The 21,600-nt window shown below is 41.8% G+C and overlaps 6 protein-coding genes across 7 annotated transcripts; 3 read left to right on the forward strand and 3 right to left on the reverse strand.

Moving 5' to 3' along the window:
• The first annotated feature begins 1,942 nt into the window (after positions 1 to 1,942).
• Positions 1,943 to 5,455, forward strand: LOC131891150 (peptidyl-prolyl cis-trans isomerase A-like). The gene is made up of 4 exons (XM_059240674.1): positions 1,943 to 2,292; positions 2,995 to 3,441; positions 4,289 to 4,450; positions 5,157 to 5,455. The coding sequence occupies exons 1-4, from the start codon at positions 2,193 to 2,195 to the stop codon at positions 5,372 to 5,374; spliced, it is 927 nt and encodes a 308-aa protein (XP_059096657.1). The 5' UTR covers positions 1,943 to 2,192; the 3' UTR covers positions 5,375 to 5,455.
• A 7-nt stretch (positions 5,456 to 5,462) lies between these two features.
• Positions 5,463 to 12,778, reverse strand: LOC131891142 (glycogen phosphorylase-like). Of its 2 annotated transcripts, none has more exons than XM_059240663.1 (9): positions 12,337 to 12,778; positions 10,460 to 10,561; positions 9,783 to 9,968; positions 8,967 to 9,210; positions 7,975 to 8,441; positions 7,325 to 7,904; positions 7,008 to 7,237; positions 6,459 to 6,788; positions 5,463 to 5,981 (listed from the first exon to the last, which is right to left on the reverse strand). In XM_059240663.1, exons 1-9 carry the CDS (start codon positions 12,577 to 12,579, stop codon positions 5,835 to 5,837), a joined length of 2,529 nt encoding a protein of 842 aa, XP_059096646.1. In that variant the 5' UTR covers positions 12,580 to 12,778; the 3' UTR covers positions 5,463 to 5,834. The 2 variants fall into 2 exon arrangements, with proteins under 2 accessions (XP_059096646.1, XP_059096647.1); XM_059240664.1 differs by lacking the exon at positions 9,783 to 9,968 and adding an exon at positions 10,149 to 10,331.
• A 1,865-nt stretch (positions 12,779 to 14,643) lies between these two features.
• LOC131891156 (protein-glucosylgalactosylhydroxylysine glucosidase-like) lies at positions 14,644 to 15,915 on the forward strand. The gene is made up of 2 exons (XM_059240679.1): positions 14,644 to 15,073; positions 15,310 to 15,915. The coding sequence occupies exons 1-2, from the start codon at positions 14,677 to 14,679 to the stop codon at positions 15,408 to 15,410; spliced, it is 498 nt and encodes a 165-aa protein (XP_059096662.1). The 5' UTR covers positions 14,644 to 14,676; the 3' UTR covers positions 15,411 to 15,915.
• LOC131891154 (uncharacterized) lies at positions 15,400 to 16,188 on the reverse strand. The gene is made up of 3 exons (XM_059240678.1): positions 15,996 to 16,188; positions 15,754 to 15,923; positions 15,400 to 15,683 (listed from the first exon to the last, which is right to left on the reverse strand). Exons 1-3 carry the CDS (start codon positions 16,141 to 16,143, stop codon positions 15,456 to 15,458), a joined length of 546 nt encoding a protein of 181 aa, XP_059096661.1. The 5' UTR covers positions 16,144 to 16,188; the 3' UTR covers positions 15,400 to 15,455.
• A 2,029-nt stretch (positions 16,189 to 18,217) lies between these two features.
• Positions 18,218 to 19,003, forward strand: LOC131891153 (uncharacterized). Its single transcript, XM_059240677.1, has 3 exons — positions 18,218 to 18,407; positions 18,480 to 18,649; positions 18,720 to 19,003. Exons 1-3 carry the CDS (start codon positions 18,260 to 18,262, stop codon positions 18,945 to 18,947), a joined length of 546 nt encoding a protein of 181 aa, XP_059096660.1. The 5' UTR covers positions 18,218 to 18,259; the 3' UTR covers positions 18,948 to 19,003.
• On the reverse strand, positions 18,488 to 21,541 carry LOC131891143 (protein-glucosylgalactosylhydroxylysine glucosidase-like; the record flags this gene model as incomplete). Its single annotated transcript, XM_059240665.1, is given in 5 exon segments — positions 18,488 to 19,093; positions 19,330 to 19,627; positions 20,528 to 20,609; positions 20,672 to 21,074; positions 21,148 to 21,541. Coding segments are annotated over 5 exon segments (1,278 nt in total), but the record flags the coding sequence as incomplete, so codon positions are not given.
• Between the last annotated feature and the right edge of the window lie 59 nt (positions 21,542 to 21,600).

The following is a 21,600-nucleotide window of genomic DNA, read 5'->3' on the forward strand; positions in this document are numbered from 1 at the left end:
GTAATGACTGTAAGGCCATTTGAAATTTAAACCACATGCAATGAATGTTTCAAATTTATGACATAACTATTTTGTTATTTTCGCAGTTGTTGCTCCATTGCAAACAGCTTGCTTTTAGTCTCCATTCAATATAAAATGCCTTCATTTTCTGACCATAGTTGTCTCAGTACTTATGTAAGGTCCAAGAGGAACAAACATGCACATATTGACATATTTTTTCGCAGGTCTTGAATCCCTGGTCGTGCCTCTACTAAAAGACTGATCCACAATAGCAAAACTTTACACGAAAAAACGCCCCCAGACATCTGACATTACCAGCATTGAATTCTTAAAACCTAATCACCAACCAAAGCTCACCCATCCAAAATTCAAAAAGGGTCGTTGTCATGCGTCTGTCTCTTAGTCAAATATTGAAAATGTTTCACCTTGGCTTTTATTAGCTTTTTACCCATTTTACTTTTCAAGGTATCCCAATCTGAATGGCTTTGTGAAATGAGAATGCTCAGCTTGCTTTAATGTAAAATACCTCCAATTTTTTTGGTTACTGGCTGGCCGTGCAATTTTGAATCATTCATTTCAAGAAAACCAGTTTGATCCACCCAGTTGATCTCCGGTATTCCAAACCATTGATTGCATTTTACCAAACCAATTGAATTGGACTCGAAGGTCGAGGCATCGGAGTAACCTACTTTCGAAACGCGTGGTTTCGCGGTCGCCATCCAGTCATCAATTCGGGGCTTAGGTCTATATCCACCTCTTCGGCTCATCATCGTGCCTTGGGAACGTAGACAAAGCCCTTCAAGCGAAATGGAATGCGGGTTCAGCAAGGGCAAGTTCATGTCAAATCGTGGTCGCATCGTAAAAAAACCTCTGTCTTTCTTCACACACAAACACACACCGTAACCAGTACACACAGACCCAAAAAATGGAAGAAGGGCCGGTCGAATCAGCTCTGGCCTCTGTAAGAAGGCCTCCGGCTCAGGCGATCGGTGCATACCCCACTTATCTAGTGTGTACTGTAGGTACATACACAGAAACACATTATGCCTCGTTGGTGCCGGTTTGGTGCGCTTCTCGTTTCTCGCTCGTCTCTGGTTTGGACTTGGAGAAGCCCTTACCTCACGTTTGGTTCAAGACATCCATCCATCTATCCATCCATTCAGTGTCATGGACGTTTCTCTCGACCACATTGGGCTGAACCGGAAAAGTTCTGAGTTCAATCGCGCGGAGAAAAGCAGGGCAAATCTAAACCACTCGATAGTTGAAAGTAGCGCCCCTTTTTGATTTGATGGTGCGCGGAAGATTGAAGCTCTCTTTTAAAGCAGCTGAATATCCCATGATAGTTGTACAAACATAAGCTTCTTTCGTTTTTAAAAGGATTTGGCGTTTTTTCCTGTGTATTGATTGTAGATCTTGAAAAATAATTGAAAGGAAAACTTCCCATATTGCGAGATCCCATGCTATGTGCATAGATGCTCATTTTTATATGTTTTGAATTATGCACCTTGAATTGGTATTTGTAACAAGAAGAAAGATAGTTTTGGTTCCAACGAATCAGCTGCTTCTAACTGAGAAAACAGTGTTTCTTTTCATTGTAGGGCATTCTGATATTGGACACCTGCAAGCCAATGAATATGGCCCTTCTCATTAACCTTCAAATAGAAAGGAGCCAAAACTTAACATCAACTGCATGATATTGAAGTTTTAAAATATAGTTTATGCACAATTATTGACAGTTCGTTCATGTTGTCGGTCAAGGTTGTTCATTTCATGAAAAACAAAGTCATTGTCAAGTTTAATCCATATTTGTGATTTTCTTGCAATTTATTGCGAGGATTATTTAAACCATTTGGCGTTTTCTTATTCGACCTGTTTTTTTTTACCATTTGATTGCGAAACTCAGATTTATGGGATTGTCAAAAACCCATGATTGAACCGCTCCAGAAAGCCATGTTTCAGGCAGTAGTCTTTAGCCAAAGAGTGCTTTATCTCCCAAACTCCCGAGAAAATGCGTGAGAGTGATAGTGTTGTTGGCGCATATGAACATCTCGAACTTCCAAGGTGTTCTCATTTGAGACGTGAGGTGCGAGGAGTAGGGAGTTGCTGGATTCTTGAACACATCCACCATCATCAACATTAACATCCGTCCCACAACCAATAGTGATTCTTGGTGAACGACATCCCCATCCAATATGTTTCTGATCCGAACCGGAGGAAAAGGCGGGATTTGCTTTCAAATCACGGTGATCCTGGTCGCCCTTGTCTCGCTAACTCATTCGCAACAGTATTATGGTGAGAAATACATGGTACAGATAACCAACATAAGGATGATGGCATCTGATCATGTTCAATACCGTCCTCATGAAGATCCTGGCTCGTGAAAAGTAGGTCACCCCTGGTGGTGATAGTTGCTTGGCAGGTTGTTGCAAGCTTGGGCATACCTCCTTTTGGGGGCAACACGAGAGGGATTTTCCAGGACGACCACGGAAAGAAAGTAGTCGTCCGACCAAGAGGTGTCTGCAACTCACTCTCACAAACTCGCCAACGAGCGATCCACCAAGGCTCAGCAGGTCAAAGGAATGCCAAAGAGTCAATGAGAGTTTGGAGAAATCCAGTCTTGAACGTCTTTTTTTTGGGGGGGGGGGGGNGGGGGGGGGGGAGGGGTAAGCACAATTACATATATGGCTTTGTGGTTTAGAGTACAATATGACCTAGTATTTGTCGAGCTTTCGAGACACGTCAATGTTTGGAAAGTTTTGTTTTATAATCTGGTGTGCCTCTATGTCCTTTTGATGTAAAAAAGCACATGAATGAGTAATGCTTTTACTTTGTATAATACACAGGGAAGTTGGACGGGAGGGATTCAAGTTGAGCGAATATTGGGCCAAAGTTTTCAAATTAGTTGACTTTAGGTTGAATGGTTCACTGCACATTTTGTTGAAGTTTTCAAGCGTGTTCGTGGGCACCTCCTCTATGGTAAACCTTCCTTTACAGATGATTCTAACCAACAATACCAACAACAGCAGCAGCAACAACAACAGCAACAGCAATATCAACCACACCAGAATGGTCAGCAGCAACGGCAACAACCTCAGGATCCTTACCAACAGCAGGAGCAATACTATGAACAAGAACAACCTCAAGATCCTTATGCTCGCCAGGATGGCTTCCATGCTCAACCTCATCAGCCTTTGGATGACGAACCCAGCATAAGAGGTTTCGGTCAATTCCTCTATGACAAGATCAACGACGGTTTCACCAATGTTAAAAAGCTGGTCCAACCGGTTTTGGGATTCGGAAACCGGAGAGCCGACATCAATGATCGCACCAAGGTCTTCTTTGACGTGGAGATCAACGGTCAATACTTGGGACGGATCAACATGGAATTGTTCGACGAAGTCGTGCCCAAGACCACAGAAAATTTCAGACAACTGGTCACAGGTGAGAGCGATGACTTTTATTAATATCGCCATGTCCATTATATGAGTTTGGATTAAAAATATGTTAGGAGATGAAACTATAGGTTTTCATCATTCCTTTTTGAACATGACACATGGTGGTCAGTGTCTAAAACTACTCTAAGATTTTTCTCAAATGATGCACTAATTCAACACATGTGGAACCTTGATTATCGTAATTGGAATGATGGCTCATGTAGTTGAACCTAATTTTAATTAGAGATTCAAGTATTGCCTGTTACATTAGTGCCACATAATTCTCATAACCACAATTTTGGCTCAAAAACATTTTGCTTTTCTGTATTTTTGTCATGATGTGATCACATCAACTAACAGGTTTGAATAATGACTGAAATTATTTTGTATCAACTTTCGAACATTTATTTTAATGGGCATACAATTTGGAATGATTTCAGAAGAACTGGGTTGATGTAAAATGTATCATATAGGTAGACAAGCCTGTTAGATTCTGCATGTTTATATAACAATATTATCCCGCATTCGTTTGGCATTTTTTCAAATGTAACACTGCAGAAAATAATAAGTTGCAAATTTTGTCCAATTTGTTTCCGATTTTCTTCCTTCAATTTTGACATATTTCGCAAGGTTTTTTTAGCCTTGTTTTGGGGTAATTTATAATGATTGAACCACAGTTTGGGCATGGTAACTTCAATGCTGATAATTTTAAAAAGTGGAAACAGTCCTTTTCCTGTTTTGCTTTGAACCTTTTTTTGAGTAGATGCAAATGGCAAAGCACTAGAAAACGAAAAAGTATCCGCGGAATGTGGTTGCTCATCCATCACTATGCTAATTGGCTTTTTTCTTTCTAGGTGTGAATGGTTATGGTTACAAGGGTTCCAAGTTTCATCGAGTCATTCCCGGATTCATGATCCAAGGTGGGGATTTCACTGCTGGAGATGGAACTGGCGGATACTCAATCTACGGACCCAGTTTTGAGGACGAGAACTTCCTCATCAAGCACGGATCCCCAGGTGAGAATTCAGATTCCTACATTGGCGTAGCTTAAGAGGTTTCCGATGGTCATTTTGGTCAAAACTCTTATCAAGCAGTGCTTTCGCTCATAAGCTGTGAATTGTATTGACTTGTCAAACTTGGGATTGCTTAAGAATTTTGCAACATGTTGATCAACTCCCCACGAAACCTCCACTTCTCGTCTTTTTCCCGGGTCGTACATTAGATTTTTCATCAGCACTACTTCAAGGAAAATTGCCAGAAAAGCCCCCCTCCTTAGCTTGAACTATAGAAAAATGGCCCACATTGATAATTAGATCACTGTAACATGCAGGTATGAAGACTATTGCATTGCCAGAATGTTATTTTTTGCAATTTGAGCGAAAGAAAAAATGAAATGTGAAGGCAAATGGGCGAACGTTCGACGCCGCACACTTAAGAGAAAATACATGGTCGAAACAAGGTTCCGTGAGGCATAGTTTAAGGCATTACGAAGTTCTTGAGCAAGCCGGAGTTTGACAAGTCATTTGTTAGTTATGAAGTAATCAAATGGCCTCATTTGCATCGGTATTGAACAACATAAATTCTGCATAATGTAATTTTCATGACAACTTATTTTGCAAAACAGATGAATGGACCAAAATTGGATGTTTTCTTCGATGACTTTGAAAAAGAAATCATAATCTAAATTTGGGAATCTAACTGAAGAACTCTTTCAATTGATAGGCTTGTTGTCGATGGCTAATGCTGGTGAGGACACGAACGGATCCCAATTCTTCATCACGACAGCCAAGACCGATTGGTTGGACGACAAGCACGTGGTCTTTGGCCGAGTGGCCGACAAGAAGTCCTTTGAAGTGGTGGAGGAGATCGAGAAGCACGGCTCAAGTCCGGATGGTCAAACCGACGCCGAACTCGTGATTGCCAACTCGGGCGAATATTAGAATATTGGATTCATCCTTCAAAGCACTTAAAACCGTATATAATAGATCATAAATTTGACAGCAGTAAACAGACTGAACAAAAGGTGACTGACTGGTTTTTGCCTTGGAATTTATTTCAAAATCATACAGCATTAACACGGTCAGTTGAGAAGTTAAGATGATGAAAGAGGGCTTCTGATACAAACAAGGAGCCCTAATCGGCTAGAGACATCCCTCAAAGAGCGGTGTGATGTTTCTAGGGGTTTGAATAAGATTCATAAATATGGCGTTGTCTTTTGATCATGTTCACAAAACATCAGGAGTTCGTGAAGTTCGAACACTGCTGATTGACTGAGATTTATGGATTGGCAGCATTGTCACATGCATAACGAGAAGGACGATTCTATTCTTATTATTATCTTATCAACTCGAACTCTAAACAGATCAGTTTCCCCTCCACTCGATTGGTCGCGCTTCTAAATTAAGACGAATGAGGATCGGGCAACTTCTCGAAATTGGGCTCCACGCCCCAAATGTCACGACCGTAATCGGCGATGGTTCGGTCAGAACTGAATTTGCCGGACGAGGCAATGTTCATAATGGCCATCTTGGCCCACTTGGCATTATCCTGGGGAAAAAGAGTCAAAACATACATGTATACAAGTAGCTCACATCCAGTGTATAGATTGCGCACGGACTTCTAGAAAAAAGGACTCAACGCTAAACCGGTCTGCTCTTGGTCAAAGTAACTTCCCAAGTCCCTTTTCATGATGTATTTCAATCCTTGCAAATCGCACCCAAGTCAATTTAATGATATTTGACTCATTACAAGGTTCTAACCTTCAAAGCTAAGGTAGCTGACCCCCGAGGAGGGCCAATATTTAATTGTTGCCTAGTCATAACTAAATAACTTGTTTGACTGGCTTTCCCAAACTCCTCAAAGCTGTTTTGAGGCTCAATTTTGGACAAACTGTTCGATCATACTCGTACGTAGTGCTTATTTGGATAGCATGAATGGTTCATGTGCTAAGATTTTTTTTTCCCGTTCCAAGTCCATATCGCTAGAAGTCTGTAAACAGATTTCAAAGTGAATAAATCTCCGTACCTTGTAAGTGTCCGACACTTTCTGCTGGCTTTCCATGTACGAGTCGTAGTCGGCGAGAGTGAGATAAATATCGTGGTACATGAGGTTGTTGTAGATATCGATGAACTCATCAGGGTTGCCTTGAGAATAGTAGCCGCTCTTGAGCTGATCGATGACTTGCTTCAATTCGGGGTTCTTCTCGTAGTAGGTCTTGGCGTCGTAGCCTTTGGACTTGAGGGACTTGACCTCGTCCACAGTCATACCAAAGATAAAGATGTTTTCATGACCCATCTCCTCCGCCATCTCCACATTGGCACCGTCCAAAGTTCCAACGGTCAAGGCGCCGTTCAACTAAGAATATATAAAAGATCCTTGAATGATTTTTCCCTCTCTATCAATGAACCAAGTATGCTCTCCTTCATAGGAGTAAAGCCCTGTCCTTAGATCAGAGGCATTATGCGCTATCAAAAGGTAATCGACACCAGTCTGCGCATCCAATAGATATCCAAAGTAACGCTTATCACATCTGATGCTAATTTGTTCAAAGTACGTGGTATTTGATGCACTCACCATGAATTTCATGTTGCCAGTTCCGGACGCCTCAGTTCCAGCAGTGGAGATCTGCTCGGACAAGTCGGATCCAGGCATGATCTTCTCAGCATAGGTCACACGGTAGTTCTCGAGGAAGATGATCTTGAGCTTGTCACCGACAACGGGATCGTTGTTGATGACCGAACCCACGCGGTTGAACAACTTAATGATCTGCTTGGCCATGTAATAACCAGGAGCAGCTTTGCCACCTAAGATTTATGAACAAAAGATTCCTCATGTTCTAAGGTTCTTCATGGACGAGACACAAATGACAATCTAGTTAGTTGAATCTTTACCGATCATGACGGTCCTGGGGACGAATGGAGCGTTGGGATTCTGTTTGATTCGGTTGTACAAAGTCATGACGTGAAGCACGTTCAGGAGTTGGCGTTTGTACTCATGGATTCGCTTGACCTGAATGTCGAACATGGAGGCCGGGTTGACCTTCACACCGGTTTGCTCCTCCAAATATTGAGCCAATTTCTGCTTGTTGTCAGACTTGACCTTCATGACCTCGCGTTGGAAGTTGGGGTCATCGGCATATTGCTTCAGTTGGGCCAATTGCTCCAAATGGACGATCCAGTCCTCGCCGATCTTGTCCGAGATCAAATCGGACAGAGCCGGGTTGCACAACAACAACCACCTTCGGGGAGTGATCCCATTGGTCTTGTTCTGGAACTTCTCGGGCCACATTTGGTGGAAGTTGTAGAAGAGATCGCTCTTGATAAGCTCGGAGTGGAGTCGGGCTACTCCATTGACGGCATGCGAACCCACGATGGCCAAATGAGCCATGTTGATTCGCTTACCACCTTCTTCCTCAACAATGGAGAGCGAGCGCATCTTCTCCTGGTCATGGTTGTACCTTTCAGCCACGTACTAGAACATACGCCAATAAAAAGCCACATGAATGATGCATCTATTGTAGAGAAGGTTGAAGTCTCTTTACCGCCATGAAGTTGTGGTTGATGGTGTAAATGATCTCCAGATGACGCGGCAAGAGTCTTTCCAAGAGATCGATGGGCCAACGTTCCAAAGCCTCGGGAAGGATGGTGTGGTTGGTGTAGGCGCAACACTTGTTGGTGATGTCCCAAGCCGTGTCCCAGTCGAGATTCTCCTCGTCCAAGAGGATCCTCATCAGCTCAGGAATGGCCATGGCGGGATGGGTGTCGTTCAATTGAATGGCCACCTTCTCGGGCATGCGTGAGAAATCCGTGCGCGCCACTTTGCGGCATCCAAACTTGGAGTGCTTGAATCGTCGAACCACATCCTGGAGAGTGGCGGCGCACAAGAAGTACTCTTGCTTCAATCGGAGTTCCTTGCCTCCGAAAGAGTTGTCATTGGGATAGAGCACGCGGGAGATGTTCTCGGCCAAGTTTCGGTCCAAAACGGCCTGGATGTAGTCTCCATCGTTGACTGTAGGGGTTATGAGTAGACAATTGGTATCATCATCGGGCAGGTTCGTATCTCTACGTTGATTAGTTCGACTAAGGTGGTATTTGTGCTAAGCCTACTATAATTGATAAGAATCATATACCTCCTTCAAGTGCAATTAATGTATTATTGTTGTTAATCAAGATTCCAATCCTGTAATTTAAGTGGCAATAACTTTGAAATAATCACCGCCTGAAATTACATGAACCCTATTTTGATAATAGGGTAGATCGATTAAAGGAAACTTTTACATTCTTTTACTTAATGTTTCCGTGAGCTATTGAGACAAAGTATTACGGCTCACAATACTCGGTTCACATTCAGTGTGAGTTTTTAATATTTTTGCCATAAAACGAGTCTATTTGACGATCATTGACGTAGTTTTTTTTTTTGGGCGATAATTCTCAGGATTGTGTTTCCACTACAAGAGCATACTTCAGTTTTTCTTTGTATAGCAAATTAGTTGGCATGACACCATAACTTATCCGGGAAGATAGTGGGACTTACAAAAACGGAGGTTAAAATTATTGGGCGACTTGGCGCTCCACAACCGCATGGTGTTGACGCAGTTATTGTTGTAGCCAGGGATGGGCGAGTCGTAGGGCATGGCCAACACTGTTTGGCAGTCCACCCACTTGCGCTTGCCATCTTCTTCAATGGTTCGCCCATAGAAGTTGATGGGGATCATATATTCGGGACGGGCCTTTTCCCATGGGTTGCCATATCGCAACCAATCATCGGGAACTTCGACCTTTTCATGGAAAGAGCCAAAACCATTAGTTATGGGCAGAGGTGGGCATTGTTAGCTAAAAGCTTAACGCATCCAACTCGTTTCGAGTTTTATCAAATTGATCCGAAAAATGACTTGTCTTGATAGTATTTGAAGCAAAGAAGTGGTATTATATTTGTACAATTTTTGTAAGATTTTTCTCATAATCAGAATTGTGCATGTCAAAAGCGTGTGTTTAAGTATGAAAGCTTTAAAAAAACAGAATTATTGAACATCAAGCACTAGAAAAGACAATTAATTGCAACAAAAAGCATAATGATCGTCCACAAAAAATTGATTTCTTGCCATACGTTTAATTCAATTCAACAGTTAACGTTTAACAATGACCACTCGTTTATGAAAATGATGTGGGGTCAGAAAATACTCTCAAACGAAAAAATGCCAAATACGGCAAAACTGGATGCGCTTCAAAGAGGAAATGAAATAAACTTGTTGTTGGACACCAGTTTAACCGGTCTAAAGTAAACAGAAGTCATTGATTTCAAACCCCTCGATTGCCCATTTACATTTGTGTGCGACTCCTACATTCATACCTGCTCCCCATTGGCATCGATTATTTGCGTAAAGATACCGTGTTCATAACGGATGCCATAGCCATAAGCAGGCATGCCCATTGTAGCCATAGAGTCCAAGAAGCAAGCGGCCAAGCGGCCCAAGCCTCCATTGCCCAATCCGGCATCATCTTCCATGTCCTCCAAGTCTTCCAAGTCCAAGCCCATCTACATACACAGGTAGTGGTGTCCCCGCCCAAAGGTCATTCAAGTGGGCCGAGGGTGGGTTGTCAACAAAACAGGGCGTGTCAAGGCAATCAAAATCATCACAAACAGGGTTGGGGGTGGGGGATTCCAGAAAGAACATACAAAGAGAAAAAGAACCGGGGGAAACCGGTGTTAGTTCACCTGTTCGCCATTAACCATCCGTTGGGTAAAGATGCCGTAGTCATAACGGAGACCGTAGCCGTAGGCGGCCATGCCCAAAGTGGCCATCGAGTCGAGGAAGCATGCGGCCAGGCGACCTAAGCCGCCATTACCGAGCCCAGCATCCTCCTCGATTTCCTCCAACTCCTCCAAGTCCATGCCCATCTTGAGAGAACTGTTCATTAAGATTTCTAGCCGCATATGTTTCACGGTTAACAGATCTTGGTAGGTGGGATGGGTGTTTCGGAATTCCAAAAAGTATTTCAGCTACCAAAATATGGCTGAATATTCACCTGATACATGGCCTCATCGCAAGCTCCTTGGATGCCGATATTGATCATGGTGTTGTTCAAGGATCGACCCATGTAGAACTCCAATGAGAGATAGTAGACCCTCTAAAAAAAGAAACAAACCACATTTCACAACTAGCTTCGAAACTGAAAACTCAAAAGAAATTAGGCATGAGCACGGGAATTAAAAACTAGAAATGGAAATCATAGACACCTTGACAAACCAGGAACGTTGCCTCGATCGAAACTCCATCGTGCCTACATACTGGATGTACATATGTACATATGGCTTCGCATTTTCTGTCGCTAAGCTGCGTTCCGCACTCAGATTATGAAGATCAAGAGAGGGAATGCGATCGTTTGTCCATTCTAGGGCTTTCATCCTTCTTCTGTGAATACACGTCATGTACTTTCTGTGCATGCACACATATAACTAGGGACATGAGGGTACACATACGTCCAAATATACTTGTGGTCACTTTGAGGGTTCAAACCTGTTTCATCTCGAAACACCTTCCCGGTTTTTTTCCAGAAAATATGCCGTACTCCCTCTTCCCCCCATCCAGAAAATTCCAAGTCCATTTTATAATTGCAATTCAAAAAGGTCCAATTTGAGAGGAGATCAAACGGTTTATGTCATGTAACCGGTTTTGACGTGTATTCCTATGTATTCAGTGCTGACATCTACATATTGGGTTTAGATGTATTCTTATTTTGGATTGGTGTATTTTCGTAGAAGTATCGAGAAATAGGCTTGCGGTAGCATACTTTTTTTAAAATTCCAATTTCTAGTCCAATGAACAAGTCAGTGTAATAAGGTAACAACTATTACCTCTGAGATTTGTCGGTAATGCTAGAGCATTCAACGGGCATCAATCTTCTAGGTAACCCATTCGAGCAAGTAAACCTAAAACTACAATGTCATTTAAAACACCAACAAGGCCTTTCTAACTCATGTGTGTCATTACTAGTAAGCTAAGAGGGGGGCCTAGATGAAGTTTGTTTCTACTTATAAAACAAGAATGTCATGCACAAATTGTAAGCATGTCTCCATCCCGGTGGAATTGCTGAACCCCAAAATCGTTTGCAGTTTAAAAGGGAACAAAAGAAAGGAAGATGGCTATCTTGGCCAGACAATCTTAATCCCCACATCTATCCAGATAGAACTGGAAAGAAAATTCCAGCCTGTGTACCTGCCACAAAGCCATATATTGAATTATCGATGGTCAAAATCAGGTGACACGCGTTCAATGCTGGTGTATATTATCAAAAGCCTGTTATTAGTGTATTTTAAATTTTTTTTCATTCTACTCATGAAGGTACGTTTACATTTTTCAGTTCATTTAACATTTTTTTGAAAAAAGATTAGCGTTCCAGTCATGCTTAAGATAAAAGAAGCTTCATATAAAATTGAAATTTTGTAGCAAAGCTACAGACAGCAACAACCAATGCGTTTGAATTTTTATGATAATTCATGATATGTTCTTTATTCACGAAAAATGGTTTTGTTTATTTATCATATGAATTCAAAATTTGAAATGTTCGTCCACCGTTCAATCACGAGCCTTCAAGTAACACTACTTTGATATTACTATTCCAAGAACGCAAATGTACGTATGCATCCCAATGTGCGTGTCCAGAATCTGTATGGCATGATCAACTCTTTACCAATGATGGCTAGTAAAATCTAAACATCCCTATTCAAGCATCATTCAAACGTTTCTGCGCCTTCCTCCGATCCAACTTCTTAAATGCATTAGCGCTTCTCAGACCCAGCCAATTCTCTCCATGCAAAAAAAGCCGTGCGAAATGCAGCTGATGCAGAATAATGCCTCCCAAACTGTTGCCCTCCTATTGGGCTAAAAAGCCTGATCACTCACCTTGGGGTCGGTTTCGTAGTAGTATTGCTGGGTCCGGATCCACCGGGCCGTGAGGTGGTCCTTGACGGTGTTGGCCAGGGCAAAGTAGTAATCCCGGGGGGTGGCCACATTACGATCCTTCACCAAGGTGTAGTGAAGATGGCGGTTGAAGCTCTTCTTCACATTGGCCACGTTCTCCACGGGCGCAATATGCCGCACCGAGATCTGCTTGCGGCGATCTGCGTCAGAGACGGGCTTCGACATGGCGGGTACGTGTATAGAGCGGAGATGTGGGAATAAATAAATTCAAGACAAAATCTCAGGGCCAGAGAACGACGACTTATGTCAGGACGGGAGGCACAATGCACAGTGAATGACTTTGAGAGAGGATAAACTCTAAGTTGTCGACGACGATGACGACGACGATGAAACCGACGATCTTGTCCAATGCTGACCAAGGAGGCCGACAATGAGGACGAGAGACACTCGCCTGGCTGGCTCAGGGGTGCTATTGTATTGCCCATTGGTGTCATTCCCCATGTTAGAGGGAACGGCCTACAAACTGGTTTTCATATCATGCTCAATGCTCCATGCCTCCTCATCACCGCGCCATTCGTGAGTACATCCATACATACACTCGCCAAAGGCAGATGAAACCGGTGAGAGGGAAAAATCAACTTCTGATCAATTATAGCCCCACTTCATAGTTTTTAGGAGGAAACTTTTGAGAGTCTCCTGGACTGACAAAGTTGCTTGTGGATGATATCTGCAAGGGTTTTCACGGCGCCAGAAAAGAGATTCATGTTGTAACAAAAAGTGGTTCAGCAACCCTGTGGAACATTGGAAATGGCCTGAAAGACGTTCCAGAAGTCGAATGAAGGTCGAGCGTCTCTCCTCTCCTTTACCGACCTTCAGCTTAACAAGCCTAGGCTAGGCCAAACTAGGATTCAAAAGTGGGATGAGAAAGCTTTCCAGCCAGGGGGAACAATACATTCACTCAGAGGTTTAGTTGGAATTCGTCGTTATGTTCCGTGGATCCACTCTAGATTTGGTTCCACAATAGCCACTATCAGGTGCTGTTAAGTTTTTCGACTCGCATTTAAATCCTCGAGTTTGTTAAAAACAATCGCATTGAGACAGTTTCTGCCTAATGTAATGCAAAAGGTTGTCAAACGTTTTCAATCAGCGCATGCGATTGAGAAAGTGTTCCATTGTTCAAGCAATACGAGAAGGCGGCATGGATTTGGATTAGATGGGAATTGTTTCCAACGAGAAACACTGTTTTGAAACATACTGTGTTTGACTGTTTCACCTTGGCCAATGACCCAATGTACGTTTGCCCTTTCATTGGCAAACTTTTCTCGACGGAGACCAAGATCGTACTTTGGGACGACAATTGCAATACACGTTTTGTGTGTATGAGTGCATGCATGTATTGTATGTATTGGATCCCAGTTTTTTGCAAGTACATAATATTGTTTTGTTTTGCACACTCTACAAGCTGGCCATCACTGAGGATTGAAAGGACCTAAGTGTCACGTCGATGATAATGTGTACTGTTTCTTCGGATATGAGACTCTATTGGGTGTTGAAGTGTTGAACTAATGAACAGACATGACGAGAAAATAGATAGGAGTCTTTCGCCAAGGTACACAATTGTACATTGTCCAAGTGCCGATGAAGCAGAAACAAGTATGAAAGAGTAAGAGAAGCTTGGGGATTTACCTAATTTTCAAGTCAAAATTGAGATTTGCTCTTTCCACCAGAAAACCATTTTGAGGGTGTTTTCTTTCATTTTTAGATACCAAGCAATCAAAGCATGGGTAATGGGCGAAATGTGACAGAGTGTCGACACGAATTTGTTCCGCTTGGCGCATTCATTAACATTAAAATTAGAGTGCTTTATCCAATCCATAATTAAAATTCCTTCGTGGTCTTACATTATTATTATCTAGAAATCTCTTATTCTTACAATATCAAAACCGCTAGTCCAGATTTGATTCTGATTCGATTTTTACCAAGCTTCATCAGTACTACGGTAGTACATAGTATACTAGTATATGTTGTTATTAATAGGGCCAGCCAAAACTTGCATCCTCTAAATTGTGCAAATTTTGCAAAAGAGCTTCCATATTCCAGATTTTTCTGCATTTTTTTGCATCTGCAAACTTCAGTAATGGATACCTTTCATACCTTCTCTGAGTACTGTACAATCCCAACCTTTCCAACCTCTCCCAATACGAGAGCTCTCTCATATCTTCAATGTTCCTANATGCGTGTGACGTACTATTTTGATATCTTTCCGATAGTATTTTCCAAATATTTACATCTCCACAGCACTCTCGCTCTGCCTTCTATGTGATGATGGGTGTCCCAATTAAGGGATATTCCCACAATATTTCAGACCGCGTTTTCAAGGCTATATTTGTTCGATTTTTAGCGTACTTGTTTCAATTCCAGATTTGGACTGAGGTGCAATCAGGCGTTGGGGCCGTCAATTTCATCACGGGGGCCGGTGGATTTTTACAAGCATTGATGTTTGGTTATGGTGGTATGCGGATCAAACCCTATAGTTTCGAGTTCTCATCGACTTTTATGCCGCAAGACGTCGAAACGCTCAAATTTGTTGGTCTGGTTTACCTTGGTACCACATTTGACCTAACATTGGAGAATGACAATGTGGATATTCAAATCAACAAAGCTGGCCAAGTTCCCCTTGAACTGACCTTTCAAGATGGATCCTCAGACAGCTTTTCAGGTATTTGGTTCATATTCGTTTGACAGTGGACGAAATATTTTTTAAAAAAGCTTAACTTTGTCCAATGGAAGAGTATCATAAGAATGATGATAGTAATATATAATATGTAGTTCTCAGTTCTTATGTCGAAAATTATGTATTCACGTTTACATTTTCCATAATCCCATTTTCATTATCCATGTCCCAAAATCTTCATTCTACATGTCTTTAAACTCACTTTGCATCATTTCTTTCAGGAACGACCTTCAATTTCCCTCGGCAGGATTTCAAATTGGCCCCGCAGGAAAAGCCACTCTGTGACACGCCGAAAGATGAAATAAATGTCATTTATGATTGAGCTCGCTTGTACTTTTCCAGCGTGGATTTTTTCTCATTTCCGTTCTCACATAGCATTGTATCCCAACCCTAGTTCGGGATATTGAGGGTCATCTCCTCCCACTGCGCTGAGAGGAGACAAATCCAGAGGATACGATTGGCCTAACCAAGAGGCATGAATGGTGTGGTCGTCGATTTCGTTGTTCCCCAATGGATGGATGAAAATCGTCAGGTCGCCACGATTTAAGAGTATAAAACTCAGGAACTTGGCATAGGATTCCCGTGGCACCCAGGTCTGTTATGAAGAGAGTGAGTGATATTTTTGAAGACACCACTTAGGAGTTGCATGTGAGCCGGCCATTTACCTCGAAACTTCCGCAAGAATGTGGTCCAATGGGTTGGACATTGAAACCAGGTACTTCATCTTCATTGATCGTGGGCAGGATCTCATTTGTGATGCCATCGCAAACCACGGTGAAGTTCCCATTGTGCACTTCGTCAACAATCTTCTCCTTCAAAGTCAGGGCTTGCCATTCTAAAAGGAATCATTGAAAGCATTGATCGAAGAAGACATTGAAGAGAGAATCGGGTTCATTGGTGCTTTTACCTTGCTCGGGGTTATTTTGGAGCCAATAGATGTGGAAATGGAACTCCTTGATTTGATCATGGCCCGGTTTGACAACTTGGGACCTAGCAAGACTTGTCACGCTCAAAAGAACAAAGAAGCTAAAGCAGAAGAAGACCTTCATTTCCATTCAACTTGATTTGACTTACTGCGTTCTGTGCATTGTAAGAGTCGACTTTATACAAGAAGCACTCAAAAGATACGACATGTTCGCTATCGTGTATTCTTTCACTTGTCATGTCTTGGACTTTCTGACAATTTACATTTTAGTATACACTGCATGCATGTTCAATTCAAGATTGTGATTTGTACAGAAACTACCTTCTGGATCTGTCTGACCTTTGAAAACCAAGTGGAACTGAAAGGGGGAGTTGGGAGTTGGTGGAGAATATTTACTTTCATTTGCTCAAACTCACCATATCTGAACAATGTGGGTTCTCATTCTGGAAAGAACTCTACAATAATCTCCTACATATTCATTTCAACTTGTAATCAATGATTAGAGCTCTAACGGAAAGTAGCAACACTTTTCGAGTCCTCGGGGCCTATTGAAATCAATTCATTGTCGATGTTGTTGACCTAATGTTCAGTTTTGGGCAAATGGTCGGTATACGTGTACAAAGGTAATTCTTCAATGCTTGCTTGGGTTTAGCTCTTCAAAACACTCTTGAATGGGAGAATAGTCAATAATAATCCATTCATGACCGGGCTCAATCAGTACACTAATAGCCATTCGCTTGATCTCGATGTTCTCATCAATGCCATTTAGTCTTAAGTTATTTTTTACGGACTTCCTTACCGCCACTGAAATTGGAAACCCAGCAATTGAAGATGAAAATGTATTTATGTTACTTCACTTTCATTTTCGTCTATTATTTGATCAACCAACGAATTAGAATTGGCAGATTTGGCTGATGGGGATTGATCAGGAATTTTCGTCAAAAACTTGTCCAAGTCTGACTTAAATCCTGCTGTTTGTTGGGAAAATCCTCCTGATTCAGTTTCTTGTCTTTTCGAGACATGATTTGTAAGTCTTAAATGGGCAGGGCGTTAGCTGTTGCTCAATAAAGTGATCGGATTACAGTTACAATAACTTTGACCACCAAAAAAGTAATTCGTTACTCAACCATTACTCGCCAAAAAATGTACTGACCTTACTTGATACCATTACTTTTCCCTAAAATTTAGAGTACCTATGTTTCAAGTGCTTTGCCTCAGTAAGACCATACTTTGCTAAATCGATGGTTATATATTTGGTTCAAACAGTCCTACAATTCGAAGTTTCTTGCCAACACTAGTGAGCATTGAAACTGCTCATTTGCTTCGCCATGGAGTTTGTTAGAACTGAACAGGAAAGCTTTTTGAGATCTTGCTAGAAGACGTTCAAGTGTTTCGTTGACTTCTAATCGGGTACTTGATTGGGAAGAAAGACTTGATTAGGCACTCTTTCAGCGGGAATGCATCTAATTAGGAGGTAACGGGTTGCTCAAACGTCTTCTAGTAAGGTTTTGTAGAGCTTTCCTCTCCAGGCCTGAGTGCCTCCATGCCTTAGCATTGCATTACTCACTTTCTTAGTCAATGAATATGTATAACAGGAACATTATTTCAATTTAATTGTATCAATCTTATGGGGACTAATGACTGTTGAAAATTTGCAACCATACAACAAAACGTCACCATAGAAAAACAGTATTTGAAAATCTCCAGCTTATTAAACTGCCCTGTTAGACCCAAGCAAGCACTGAAGAATTAGCTTTGTACACGTATACCGACCATTTGCCCAAAACTGAACATTAGGTCAACAACATCGACAATGAATTGATTTCAATAGGCCCCGAGGACTCGAAAAGTGTTGCTACTTTCCGTTAGAGCTCTAATCATTGATTACAAGTTGAAATGAATATGTAGGAGATTATTGTAGAGTTCTTTCCAGAATGAGAACCCACATTGTTCAGATATGGTGAGTTTGAGCAAATGAAAGTAAATATTCTCCACCAACTCCCAACTCCCCCTTTCAGTTCCACTTGGTTTTCAAAGGTCAGACAGATCCAGAAGGTAGTTTCTGTACAAATCACAATCTTGAATTGAACATGCATGCAGTGTATACTAAAATGTAAATTGTCAGAAAGTCCAAGACATGACAAGTGAAAGAATACACGATAGCGAACATGTCGTATCTTTTGAGTGCTTCTTGTATAAAGTCGACTCTTACAATGCACAGAACGCAGTAAGTCAAATCAAGTTGAATGGAAATGAAGGTCTTCTTCTGCTTTAGCTTCTTTGTTCTTTTGAGCGTGACAAGTCTTGCTAGGTCCCAAGTTGTCAAACCGGGCCATGATCAAATCAAGGAGTTCCATTTCCACATCTATTGGCTCCAAAATAACCCCGAGCAAGGTAAAAGCACCAATGAACCCGATTCTCTCTTCAATGTCTTCTTCGATCAATGCTTTCAATGATTCCTTTTAGAATGGCAAGCCCTGACTTTGAAGGAGAAGATTGTTGACGAAGTGCACAATGGGAACTTCACCGTGGTTTGCGATGGCATCACAAATGAGATCCTGCCCACGATCAATGAAGATGAAGTACCTGGTTTCAATGTCCAACCCATTGGACCACATTCTTGCGGAAGTTTCGAGGTAAATGGCCGGCTCACATGCAACTCCTAAGTGGTGTCTTCAAAAATATCACTCACTCTCTTCATAACAGACCTGGGTGCCACGGGAATCCTATGCCAAGTTCCTGAGTTTTATACTCTTAAATCGTGGCGACCTGACGATTTTCATCCATCCATTGGGGAACAACGAAATCGACGACCACACCATTCATGCCTCTTGGTTAGGCCAATCGTATCCTCTGGATTTGTCTCCTCTCAGCGCAGTGGGAGGAGATGACCCTCAATATCCCGAACTAGGGTTGGGATACAATGCTATGTGAGAACGGAAATGAGAAAAAATCCACGCTGGAAAAGTACAAGCGAGCTCAATCATAAATGACATTTATTTCATCTTTCGGCGTGTCACAGAGTGGCTTTTCCTGCGGGGCCAATTTGAAATCCTGCCGAGGGAAATTGAAGGTCGTTCCTGAAAGAAATGATGCAAAGTGAGTTTAAAGACATGTAGAATGAAGATTTTGGGACATGGATAATGAAAATGGGATTATGGAAAATGTAAACGTGAATACATAATTTTCGACATAAGAACTGAGAACTACATATTATATATTACTATCATCATTCTTATGATACTCTTCCATTGGACAAAGTTAAGCTTTTTTAAAAAATATTTCGTCCACTGTCAAACGAATATGAACCAAATACCTGAAAAGCTGTCTGAGGATCCATCTTGAAAGGTCAGTTCAAGGGGAACTTGGCCAGCTTTGTTGATTTGAATATCCACATTGTCATTCTCCAATGTTAGGTCAAATGTGGTACCAAGGTAAACCAGACCAACAAATTTGAGCGTTTCGACGTCTTGCGGCATAAAAGTCGATGAGAACTCGAAACTATAGGGTTTGATCCGCATACCACCATAACCAAACATCAATGCTTGTAAAAATCCACCGGCCCCCGTGATGAAATTGACGGCCCCAACGCCTGATTGCACCTCAGTCCAAATCTGGAATTGAAACAAGTACGCTAAAAATCGAACAAATATAGCCTTGAAAACGCGGTCTGAAATATTGTGGGAATATCCCTTAATTGGGACACCCATCATCACATAGAAGGCAGAGCGAGAGTGCTGTGGAGATGTAAATATTTGGAAAATACTATCGGAAAGATATCAAAATAGTACGTCACACGCATTTTTGTTCATTTAGGGACTTGAAGGCAACTAAGCTTGTTGCCTTATTTTTTTCAGCAATCACAAACTTCAACTTGACACTTCTGATACATGGCTTTTCACGATGCTAACTCTGTACAAGTCGATTGTTCAGCCACATCTTGAATATGCCTCGCCCATTTGGGCTCCAATGAGTTCAGCAGGTTTGCAAAAGGTCGAACAAGTCCAAAGATGCTTCACTTGGAACATCACAGGAATGAGAGGTTAGAAAAGTTGGGACTGTAGGTACAGTGTTCAGAGAAGGTACGAAAGATATCTGATACTGTACGTTTGCAAAAGCATTTATGAGCTTTGCCCCAACCCAGGATTTAGGGTCAGTTCTTCTTGGTGTTGAAAAATCTGGCCTTTCTTTCAAATAAAAAAGTCATTCATTTTTCAAAATTGACCCATAAATTCAACAAACGGCCAAAATTGAGGAAAAAAGAAAATAGCATAATTTTTTTCTGGTTATAAAAGGCTCTTACCCTAACCCTACTGATGTACTCGTACAAACGATGCGCACTCGTGTGCCTTTTTCCATTCCATTCTCAAAATCTCCCCAGTGTCAACTTCTAATATGACTATGATACTGCATTCCGAGTTTTCCTAATTGGAACAAATTCGAACTAAAACAAATGGCAGATAAAAAAGAAGGCAGACGAGTCATGCTACATAGAAAACGAGAAATTTGCTTACCTTGAAAGGTTCCCGTACATATGGATCATAGCTCCGCGTAAAAAGATTTTGAGCTTTAGTTTCATTTCCAAGTTCAAGCCAACTAGAAAATGAATCATCTCTAAACGTGGTTCCTCGTGTCCAATGACAACTTTATCACCTTACCTAGTGGCAAAAATTCCCCATGTCATGGCTGGGCCATCAGGATTGGTAATGGGTTCGTATAGTTCCAAATCATTGCGTCGGACGTCTTCAGGCATGTCCCAGTTTAACGGGAACCCAAGAAGGACCACATCGGCTTGCTTAATTCCTCTGGGATCCAACGTCCCACTTTCATATTCCATGTCAAACCCTTCATATTCTTCATGGTACCGCTTGTCTTTGTTGAACAGAAACACGAGATTTTTCATTCGCTCCAACCATACATCAGGTACGGATTGTGAAGCCATAGCTGAACCACTAATGAGGCATTCAGTCCATCTGGCTGTATTCACCGCATAATTAGCAATCAAATTAGTATAGATTGAATTATGCGCGTGCTCTTGGTGCTCATCCGGCGGCATCACCTCTGTCAAAATAAAAATGCTCCATCTTTCTTTCATTTCTGTCTTGAATTAAAAGTCGAATTTTACGTCCATTACCATTGATCTCATATTGTCCTTTGGTTTCGTTGTAAGTCGGCCTTGAAGCCCAGAACTTGGCCATCTCCAGAATGAATTGAGCTCCATTTTCGGTGATATTCACTCCATAAGGAGTTTCAGTCAACCAATCAATGTCTAGAGTCATGGAGATCAATTGTCGGGCGGCTAAGGCGATGTCACCAGTGATGTGTTGTTGATTTTCTCGACAAAGTGGGCATATATCGGGTGTAACTTCTGCTCCAGTGAAGGCACTCTCCCACGGGAATCGGGCTCCTTCATATCCATCTTGAGCCGCTCTCTGTTGAGCTTCCGATATGCCCTGCATCCGGTATTTGAGCATTTCCTTGGCCAAGTCAGGCCTGAACATTAGAATTGGTGGGTACATCCAAGTTTCCTGTTCATGAAATTGATAACCAAACTGAATTATGCTATAACTTTGTTGGTCTTATGCTA

Source organism: Tigriopus californicus, chromosome 11, assembly GCF_007210705.1.
Source record: "Tigriopus californicus strain San Diego chromosome 11, Tcal_SD_v2.1, whole genome shotgun sequence".
Lineage (NCBI taxonomy): Eukaryota > Metazoa > Arthropoda > Copepoda > Harpacticoida > Harpacticidae > Tigriopus > Tigriopus californicus.

What these genes read in the sequence shown, in the direction of transcription:
- LOC131891142 (XM_059240663.1), bottom strand. Translation starts at nt 12,579, where the DNA reads ATGTCGAAGCCCGTCTCTGACGCAGATCGCCGCAAGCAGATCTCGGTG. An exon ending in TAATTTTAACCTCCGTTTTT is followed by an intron (nt 8,442 to 8,966) that starts GTAAGTCCCACT and finishes TAACCCCTACAG; the next exon opens with TCAACGATGGAGACTACATC. An exon ending in CTGGCAACATGAAATTCATG is followed by an intron (nt 6,789 to 7,007) that starts GTGAGTGCATCA and finishes ATATATTCTTAG; the next exon opens with TTGAACGGCGCCTTGACCGT.
- LOC131891154 (XM_059240678.1), bottom strand. Translation starts at nt 16,143, where the DNA reads ATGGAAATGAAGGTCTTCTTCTGCTTTAGCTTCTTTGTTCTTTTGAGC. An exon ending in CCAAAATAACCCCGAGCAAG is followed by an intron (nt 15,924 to 15,995) that starts GTAAAAGCACCA and finishes GATTCCTTTTAG; the next exon opens with AATGGCAAGCCCTGACTTTG. An exon ending in ATTCTTGCGGAAGTTTCGAG is followed by an intron (nt 15,684 to 15,753) that starts GTAAATGGCCGG and finishes TCTTCATAACAG; the next exon opens with ACCTGGGTGCCACGGGAATC.
- LOC131891153 (XM_059240677.1), top strand. Translation starts at nt 18,260, where the DNA reads ATGGAAATGAAGGTCTTCTTCTGCTTTAGCTTCTTTGTTCTTTTGAGC. An exon ending in CCAAAATAACCCCGAGCAAG is followed by an intron (nt 18,408 to 18,479) that starts GTAAAAGCACCA and finishes GATTCCTTTTAG; the next exon opens with AATGGCAAGCCCTGACTTTG. An exon ending in ATTCTTGCGGAAGTTTCGAG is followed by an intron (nt 18,650 to 18,719) that starts GTAAATGGCCGG and finishes TCTTCATAACAG; the next exon opens with ACCTGGGTGCCACGGGAATC.
- LOC131891156 (XM_059240679.1), top strand. Translation starts at nt 14,677, where the DNA reads ATGATGGGTGTCCCAATTAAGGGATATTCCCACAATATTTCAGACCGC. An exon ending in ATCCTCAGACAGCTTTTCAG is followed by an intron (nt 15,074 to 15,309) that starts GTATTTGGTTCA and finishes CATTTCTTTCAG; the next exon opens with GAACGACCTTCAATTTCCCT.
- LOC131891150 (XM_059240674.1), top strand. Translation starts at nt 2,193, where the DNA reads ATGTTTCTGATCCGAACCGGAGGAAAAGGCGGGATTTGCTTTCAAATC. An exon ending in TTTCAGACAACTGGTCACAG is followed by an intron (nt 3,442 to 4,288) that starts GTGAGAGCGATG and finishes TTTTCTTTCTAG; the next exon opens with GTGTGAATGGTTATGGTTAC. An exon ending in CATCAAGCACGGATCCCCAG is followed by an intron (nt 4,451 to 5,156) that starts GTGAGAATTCAG and finishes TTCAATTGATAG; the next exon opens with GCTTGTTGTCGATGGCTAAT.